This window comes from Lottia gigantea (genome assembly GCF_000327385.1).
Source record: "Lottia gigantea unplaced genomic scaffold LOTGIsca_44, whole genome shotgun sequence".
Taxonomy (NCBI): domain Eukaryota; kingdom Metazoa; phylum Mollusca; class Gastropoda; family Lottiidae; genus Lottia; species Lottia gigantea.
In genome coordinates, this window is record NW_008709540.1 from 697,994 (window position 1) to 707,666 (window position 9,673).

At 34.1% G+C, this 9,673-nt stretch overlaps 1 protein-coding gene across 1 annotated transcript; it reads left to right on the top strand.

The window, feature by feature from the left end:
* Positions 1-761: 761 nt before the first annotated feature.
* LOTGIDRAFT_206726 (hypothetical protein) lies at positions 762-7,863 on the top strand (the record flags this gene model as incomplete). Its single annotated transcript, XM_009060725.1, has 12 exons — positions 762-777; positions 1,014-1,162; positions 1,543-1,733; positions 2,186-2,387; positions 2,738-2,914; positions 3,363-3,617; positions 3,987-4,245; positions 4,679-4,870; positions 5,497-5,619; positions 5,917-6,107; positions 6,651-6,820; positions 7,417-7,863. 12 exons carry the CDS (start codon positions 762-764, stop codon positions 7,535-7,537), a joined length of 2,046 nt encoding a protein of 681 aa, XP_009058973.1. The 3' UTR covers positions 7,538-7,863.
* Positions 7,864-9,673: the final 1,810 nt, after the last annotated feature.

The following is a 9,673-nucleotide window of genomic DNA, read 5'->3' on the forward strand; positions in this document are numbered from 1 at the left end:
TTTCGATTTACCCAAGTCCGAAAAACGTACAAACTATCCCACAACTCCTTACCTTGAGCCTTTGTATAGAAAAATCCGTAGTTGAGAGAATTAGGTGTATTGTTGATAAACGCCATTTTGTACTTGTTGGCGTCTAAAATAAAACTATACGACTGAAACACGCAAAATGTCGAAGAGACATCGTATAGATGTTGGTGATTCCAACACAAAAAAGAAGAGGTACGTGTAGTCTTTCATTGGGGAATTTTTTTGAACGATCGCGCAATTTATAGATTGAGTAGGACGCAAAATTTGGACTAGTGGGAATTACCACACATGTGGGTAGAAAATCATCTCTGAATCTTTTCGATAAAATTCCAAATCTGATTAACTTTTGCATACACCCATCAGTCACCACCAGCTTTAAATCAACACCCCTACGACGCTTCCACAGTTACACAGGCGTATTTATTTAGTGCTATTTTATAATCATAATAATGTCAATCGCCAAGTAATGAATGGCTTCATTTCAGACTCAAGACAGCTTATTGGAGCAGGGCTTAAAGTCCCAGAAACTTTTATCAAAATGCACATAGAAGGTGTTGTGTTGTATTCTTTGTTTAGTATCTAAACACATCATTTTTCTGAATGGCATTTTATTATACACATAAACTGACTAATTGACTGTTTTCTATTGTAGAGATGATGATGGGGAAGAAAAGGGTGAAAAGAAACATAAATCTATATTTGAAGAGTTCAATATTCAGAGACCAACTATACAGATGAATCCTTTTACAGGTAGGTTTACTAAGGCACTGTAACTCGCACTATACATCTCTACATCCCCAAAAGTTGAATATCAAAAAGAGTAGGTTTATGCTGCAAAATTTCCCTCATTGTACACTGCATGACATTGCCTTACTTCGTAAGCCTAATCAGATGCAAATAGGATGTAAAACTTTCATCTCATTTCATTTCCCAAACCATTTATCGTTATTATTTCACCGTGTTCACTTAAAATTCCAATATTTCAGGGTTGCCGTTTACCCCACGGTATTACCAATTGTATAATAAACGAAGCCAGCTGCCTGTCTGGGAATATAAAGATAAGTTTATGAAGATGGTGACAGATCATCAGATGATAGTACTGGTTGGTGAGACTGGCTCTGGTAAAACTACACAGGTTTGTACAATGCAGTCTCAGCCCCCTGACCTGTTCCCTTTTCAATGGGCTTTAGGTTATCTTTGTTTTACAGTTTTATTAACATTATGTTATATTATTTTGGTGTGGTTCTCCAGAAATTTTTTTGACAATTTCTATCTATAAAAGTGAATAATATGCATATCATATATAAAATGGAGGTTTTTTTCTTCCTAAATATATCTACTCTTGGTAAAGTATATTTTTTACCTAACAATACATCATTGACATTGTACAAAATTTGACATGTAGGCTCTGTACAATTTGTAACAAATACTCATGATGCTTTGTCATATTTTGTATTTAATTAACTGTATCATTTACAGACAGTAGGGTGTAAACTCCATTTTATTTCTTTCTAGATTCCTCAATGGTGTTTAGAATGGGTGAGAGCTAGGTATAATAAAAAGGGTGTGGCCTGTACCCAACCACGTCGAGTAGCTGCCATGTCTGTGGCTCAGCGTGTGTCTGAGGAAATGGATATCGGTCTGGGACAAGAAGTTGGATATTCTATTAGGTTTGAAGACTGTACATCTTCTAAAACTGTTCTCAAGTAAGTTTGCAGACTGATTTTTGCTGTCAGGTTTTCCGAGATTGTTTTCCATTTCACAAGTACTTCTCGTTTAGCATTTCTCTCATCTGATGATGCCAGTATCAACATTGATTTAAAATGAAGTTTTATTAAACGAGTTGAGCGCTGTATTGCCTACAATATGGAATTAATGCATGTCACAAAAACTTATCAGTCCAATAAAGCACAGAACAATGGGTGTAAAACTACATTTCATTCATTAGCCCAATAACCTACAGAACAGTAGGATATAAAACTCTATTTCATTAATCGAATAAGGAACAGAACAGTAGGAATTAAATGTTAAAACTTATTAACTCAATAAACAGTAAGATTACAATCTTATCAGCCCAATGTAGAGAACTCCATTTCATTTCATGAGTCTAGTAAGGAACAGAAGAGTAGGGTGTAAAACTCAATATAATGTATTGTAGATATATGACAGATGGTATGTTGTTACGAGAAGGTATGTCTGACCCTCTATTAGAAGCCTATGGTGTCATCATGTTGGATGAAGCCCATGAACGTACTCTAGCCACTGATATATTGATGGGTTTATTGAAGGAAGTAGCTAGACAAAGATCTGATTTAAAAATTATTGTTATGAGTGCTACTCTTGATGCTGGAAAATTTCAGGTCAGTTCCTTTGTCTTTACTATACTTTTATGCGAAGATTATTTTTTTTATTTTCTGATGAAATTTACTGACAGTTTGAACTTAAAGACTCATAGAAATGACCGTCAAAATTTGATGACATTGTCTTTTCCCAATTTATTTTCTTGTTAAAACCCAAAATATGTTGTCATTTGTAGCAACATATTTTACTTGTCTATATTGATCTGTATTCAATGCATTTAACAATGAAATGTTAATATTACCTATTATTATTGACCTTGGTATTATAGAAATATTTTATAATGTTTGATCAATGTCCTCAGCAATAAATAATGAAATATTTCATAACCTTTTTGCACCCTTTTTTGTAGACGTATTTTGATAACGCCCCGTTAATGAGTGTGCCTGGTAGAACTCACCCTGTAGAGATATTCTATACACCAGAACCAGAACGTGACTACCTGGAGGCAGCCATTAGAACTGTCATGCAGATTCATATGTGTGAAGAACAGGAAGGAGATCTCTTGTTATTTTTAACTGGTCAGGAGGTGGGTAGTGTTTCGATAACTTTAAATCGTTCTATGAAATAAAAATGTAAATTGTTGCCATGTGTGAAATATTGTTAAATTTTGTGTAAAACTATCCAGCAAATAGCCAGTATTGATCTAGATTACCTTTACCCCTTTACTAGTAGATAATGACATGATATCAGTGGGTCATCATAGATCTATACTACTGTGTCCAACTAGCAAGATAGTGTGACATGATGGCAGTGATTATTTTATGGTTTTGTCTCAGACAGTTAACTCTTAGATTTTTTTTTAGTCAGCCAAGTTATTTCAGTATTTTGTCAATTTGGTGTTATTTAATCTGGCCTCCATTACTTCAGTCGTTTAATAATAAAAAAATGTTAGTGAAAACTATAATAAAATTTTGATATCTTATCTGATGAGCTTATTTTATTCACTTTCTTTTGATTGATTGGTTTATTTACAGGAAATTGACGAGGCTTGTAAAAGAATAAAAAGAGAAGCGGATAATTTAGGAGCCGAAATTGGAGAATTAAAATGTATTCCGTTATATTCGACACTACCTCCTAATTTACAACAGCGTATATTTGAACCCCCACCCCCTAAGAAACCTAACGGAGCTGTTGGTAGAAAGATTGTAGTATCTACTAATATTGCCGAGACCTCGTTGACTATTGATGGAGTGGTGTTTGTCATTGATCCAGGCTTTGCCAAACAAAAGGTAAATTTGTCAGATTTTGATTTGGAAACATTGGATTGTTTGGGTTCTGATTATTTTGCTTTCAATTGCAGATATTGGAAAAGGTTGTTTTTTTTTTATAGTTTGGTTATGTTGAAGACTAAAATTGTTTGTGCTTTTGTTGATGTTTCAATCTCTTGATAGTTAAAAATCAAAAAGAGGTTAATGCTTATATTGAGGCAAGAAGTCCGTCCTTTGACCTACTTCATCAATCCAGTTCGCAGCAAAAAAGTAGGGCGTAAAAATAATTTCTGATCTATGCATGATAAAGAGAAAGGACAGCTTCTGACAATTTCCCTCATTGTGCTCTCTAGTCCAGTTCTCGTTATATGCCATCAATTTCATTTACAGGTATACAATCCCAGAATCCGAGTGGAGTCGCTACTGGTTACAGCTATTAGTAAAGCTAGTGCTCAACAGAGGGCAGGTCGAGCTGGTAGAACGCGGCCAGGAAAATGTTTCCGACTGTATACAGAGAAAGCGTATAAAAACGAGATGCAACAGAATACCTATCCTGAGATATTAAGATCTAATTTAGGATCAGTTGTACTTCAGTTGAAGAAACTTGGTATTGATGATTTGGTTCATTTTGACTTCATGGACCCTCCAGGTTAGTTTAGTTTTCACTGTGGTCTGAATTGACAAACCTTGATTAAACCTAGGATCGCTTTCTTGAAAACTTTCCAAAGGTTAATCCAGATTTCAAGAAACACAGTAATATGATTGGATAAGGATACTATATTTTAAAATCGATTGTAGTTATTGACCAATCAGATAACAAGTTGAATTAAACACTGTCAGAAAATAGTTTAATTTGAAACAGACTTAACCTATTATTGAAAAAAATCTCATTGTGTTAAAATCTTGACATATCTATTGAATGAAGCCCTGTGTTTTACAGCCAGTGCATCATTAAGAAGTTATAAAGAGTAGGCTTATGCTGCTGTCCCTGAAAAATTGTTTTGAACACAGCATGACATGGCTGTGTTCATTGGTCGCATCAGAAGCACAACAGTAAGATGTAAAAATCCATTTAATTTCAGCGCCAGAAACGTTAATGAGAGCATTAGAATTATTGAATTACCTGGCAGCTTTAGATGATGATGGAGAATTAACAGAATTAGGATCCATGATGGCTGAATTCCCTCTAGATCCTCAGTTAGCTAAGATGGTGATAGCAAGCTGTGATTTCAGTTGTTCAAATGAAATTCTTTCTATCACAGCCATGTTGTCAGGTTAGAGCCTTTTTATTACGTTTATTGTTTTCACACAGTGATCTTGGGAGGGTAAAATTTCCTGAGTCCTATTGATATTGATATAACTTATGAGCTGATTTGAATGTGATGTCAAACAATGTTTCTGTAAAAATGATCACATGTTACTAATACTGTTAAAATTTTGATGGTGCACCTTCTCCTACTGTATTCATATTACTCTAAGAAACTCTATTGGCTACCGTATTTGGACACTGACTGAATTGACAAAGTACCCATGAAAGAGGTTACAAATTCACAAAACTCTGAATACCAATTTGATCATGGGATATGTGGACTCTCTAGAAGGAATGTCGTGTTGACAAATCTAAATATCAAAAGCTATCTGTACTGTACTAAAGAAATGCTAAGTTGTATATGAATTAAGCTCTTTGTAGAAAAGTACTTTGTGTTAATAAGGGTGGGCACGCCCTGCACACTGTGACACTTCCCCCAGTAGGCCTACTTTTTCCATCTGTCCATATTCCGTGGGTGCACCGTCCTGATTCAGCCAACTTCCTTTTAGTGTTTGATGTCTCATGTTGTATGCTGTTACTAATGATGATGGGATGGGCTATCTTGGCCCCGCCCCTTGCCTTCCTGTTTAGTCCCACAGTGTTTTGTCAGACCGTCGGAGGTGAAGAAGGCTGCAGATGAAGCGAAGATGAGGTTTGCCCATATTGATGGTGATCATTTGACTCTTCTCAACGTTTACCATGCATTTAAACAGAGTGAGTACATTAGTAATAAAACTATAGCTATTCTTTTTCCATAAATGTCCTTGTATGTACAGTCTGGATAAACAAAAAAATACTTTTTGACCTTTCTCGTTTGGTCACTCATTGGAATTCTGCTAGTAATTCTCTTCTAATTTAGCAAATTATGAATTAATTATGGACATGTGAGACAAACTGGTAAGTCACTAGAACACCTCTACTTTCTATTCATATAAGTATTAGCATTTTCATTTTCATAAATGAAAATAAAGGAACCCATCTTTAAAACAAAATGAATTTTTGTAATTTCAGATCATGAAGATAACCAATGGTGTTTTGATAATTTTGTGAACTACCGATCTTTAAAGAGTGCTGATAATGTACGACAACAGTTAGCGAGGATTATGGATCGATTCAGCCTGCGTCGAGCCAGTACTGATTTTAACAGTCGTGATTATTATATTAATATTAGAAAGGCTCTTGTCTCGGGTTTCTTTATGCAGGTAATGTTAAATCTTTCTGGGTCAAAGACTTTTTATACTTCACTTCTCTATCACTGACTTTAAATGACGCTCAAACCTATACTTGATGTCCTACAGAGGCTTGTGATTATCAGACATTCAAGATGCCTTGTCAGTCATGTCTGGAATATATAGTAAATCAACAGCCCTGTTCCTGATTGTTCTTTGGTAGTTCCAAGGAGGTCCTTACATGCTGACATCAGTTAGAATCATATTGATACATCAGACAGGATGTCTTATTGTAACAGCTAATACCAGATCTCGTGAGATTAAAATTGAAGATCTGAGGATCCCATCTAGATCTAATTTCATCTGAAGATGACCGTGTAAATTGTGTTGTTATATATTGTATGATGAAAGAAGCATGTTATACCATAATATATTCACTTGTGTTTTTGTTATATGTGCTCTCCACTTCTTTAAATCGTCGTTAAATCTTATAACCTATTTAACGTTGCAATATAAACTCCTGTGTCTTGACTAACTTTACTTTTCTTGTTTAAAAACTTATTATTGTATTTCCAGGTGGCCCATTTAGAAAGAACAGGTCATTATTTAACAGCTAAAGACAATCAGATAGTACAGTTACATCCCTCGACAGTTCTAGACCATAAACCAGAATGGGTGATATACAATGAATTTGTCTTGACAACTAAAAATTATATCCGAACTGTGACAGATATTAAACCAGAATGGTAAGTAATATATTTCTACAAGTCCAAAATTTACTTTGAGCCTTATTTTCAATGTGTGTCATGTGACATTTGTGGCAATGAAATATATCAGTTGTGGCGAGTTTGATTCAAGGTAATAAGTTGCTGTGGGTTTGAAACCTCTTAATAAGAAGGTGTCATCTTTGAACCCTGATCACCTATCAAACATTCTATATGGCTGATAAAAATAGATGTCCATACCATTTACTCCTTTTTTTTTGTGGTTGATCCACTTTCTGTCCATGATCTGACAAAGTTGTGAAATAGCACCTGTTCAAGCCTGTTATTGAACCTGTCTATGTCCTGGCTATGAGTATCATAAACATGTGTATTATATTCTTAATTATATGGTTTACACCATAACAAGCTTTCCATGTGGTTTAATTCGCCAGATTTATGATATAAATTTACTCTAGCATTATTATTTCGATGCCAGCTGGTAGATAGGATTATCTTGAAACCTAATTATAAATCAATACTAAGTAGTATTGGTAGATTGTATTCTTATTAACCGTATATTATGGTCATTTCTTTGTTCAAAAGTCCAAATGATTTATTCTAACTAATTTCTATTTCAGGTTGATTAAAATCGCGCCTCAATATTACGATATGTCCAACTTCCCTCAATCTGAGGCTAAACGAATATTAGAGAGAATTATAGCTAAATATCAGAATAGAGCTAACTCAGAACAACAATAATAATCTAAATAGTGCTAAAACTCTCACAGCTTCATTCCTAAAAACCTTCACTTGTGTCGTGTAAAAATGTATTCATCTTCATTCTTCAATGTACCTTAAAGGGATTGTAATGAGGTTTTCTATACTCTTTATGTGTCTCGGGTTCATTTATGACTTCTTTTTCCATTCATTCTAATTTTCAGTTATTTATCTGTGGTTCTCGGAATTCAACTAAATCTAAGTGCTATGACGTCTATATGGAATATTAAGGCTTAGATTTAGTGGAAGAACAACAGACGTCTGACAGAAAATTGGAATGATGCAAATTTGTCAGACATTAACTCCATAGAATAGTTTAGAAGACCTTTTACAATCCCTTCAACTCTGATCAAAATCAAACATTTGTTATTGATATAAGATAGCTTTGAAATCAATTTTATTGATTGACAATCAGATAAATGATACATTAAAATTATTTTTTTGAGATAGTTAGAAACTGGATCACAAACGAATATATCTTATATTTTGTTTCATTTATTTTCTGTGGGTAAGTTCAATCATATAAGATATGACAAGAAAAAAATGGTTTTTGAGCTCATGTGATCATAGATAGATTCATCCTCTATACAGAATATTTGATGACTGGTTGAATAAAACAAGAACTTTTCTTTCCTAAAAACATCTTCAGATTTTAGAATGAGTTAGATAGTCAACAGAAGAAAATTTAAATCTCAAAAGGTGTAATTGATAAATGGTATTAAGAGTACAAATGGTCATGTATTCTCAAAATAATCTTAGAGCTAGGATATCCTAGGGTCTAGATTTCTAACACTGTTTCTAGGATATCCTAGGGTCTAGATTTCTAATGCTGTTTCTAGGATATCCTAGGGTCTAGATTTCTAACACTGTTTCTAGGATATCCTAGGGTCTAGATTTCTAACACTGTTTCTAGGATATCCTATGGTCTAGATTTCTAACACTGTTTCTAGGATATCCTAGGGTCTAGATTTCTAACACTGTTTCTAGGATATCCTAGGGTCTAGATTTCTAACACTGTTTCTAGGATATCCTAGGGTCTAGATTTCTAACACTGTTTCTAGGATATCCTAGGGTCTAGATTTCTAACACTGTTTCTAGGATATCTTGGCGCTAAGATTGTTTTGAGAATATGTGGCATGGACTAAGCTAGGACAGGATAGGTCAATGTTTCATATTTTGGTGAACTTAATCATTTGTCCTTGTGATCTGTGCATGTCTATATTTCATGTGATGAAACTAGAACTAGCTGGTGGTATGTATATAGTTTCAGTGAACAAACTGTACATTTTGAAATTTTCTAGTGTAGAGACTTTGAACTGGCAGGCTCTAGTTTGGTGTGTCACAAAGTAAGTGAACAGTGTAAACTGTTTTGTTTTTCCACTCAGTAACTTGAGGACTATCGAACATTTTATAAAATCTTTATTATCATAGCTTATAACACAATTCGTTAAAAATTTTCTAATCTGGGAACAATTTCTGAATGGCAAAAAATAAGAAAAAAAGCAACGTTGATCACTATCACCAAACCCGATAAATTTCATCTCATTTCAGTAATATTTTGTTAATGTTGGTTAGTTGATCATTGGAGTAAAATAAAATGGTGTAGAATATTTCAGTTATCATTGTTTCAAGTTGTTTTATTGTTAATTATGTTTGTAATTCACAATGTACCAAATATTAAGATGTAAAATAAAATCCATATTACAAATACAGTGTACTGTGTGATATCTGATATCTGAGTGTTCTGACATTCTGGTCCTAATTGTTTTCCTTCTTAAGCTAGTTTGAAAAACTCTGAGTACTCCGACACTCTGTGTATTGCGAATTACAACACTAATCAGTATATTCTTCAATCAAACAGTTAGTGTTTCTATAGGACAGTATCCCCTATTATACCTAATACTATAGTATGCAGGCCCATAGCTAGATGACTCAAATAACTTGAGTCGCTATAGTTGAGCCCCCTTAAAAAAATTTGGCCCCATGAAATCTTGGGCTAGCTACGGGTCTGATAACTTTTGTGTGTATTAGCTACATTTATGACTTCTATTTGCATCATTCAAATTTTCTGTCTGATGTCTGTGGTTCCTGTAATTATAGAAATGCTAAGCTATAAAT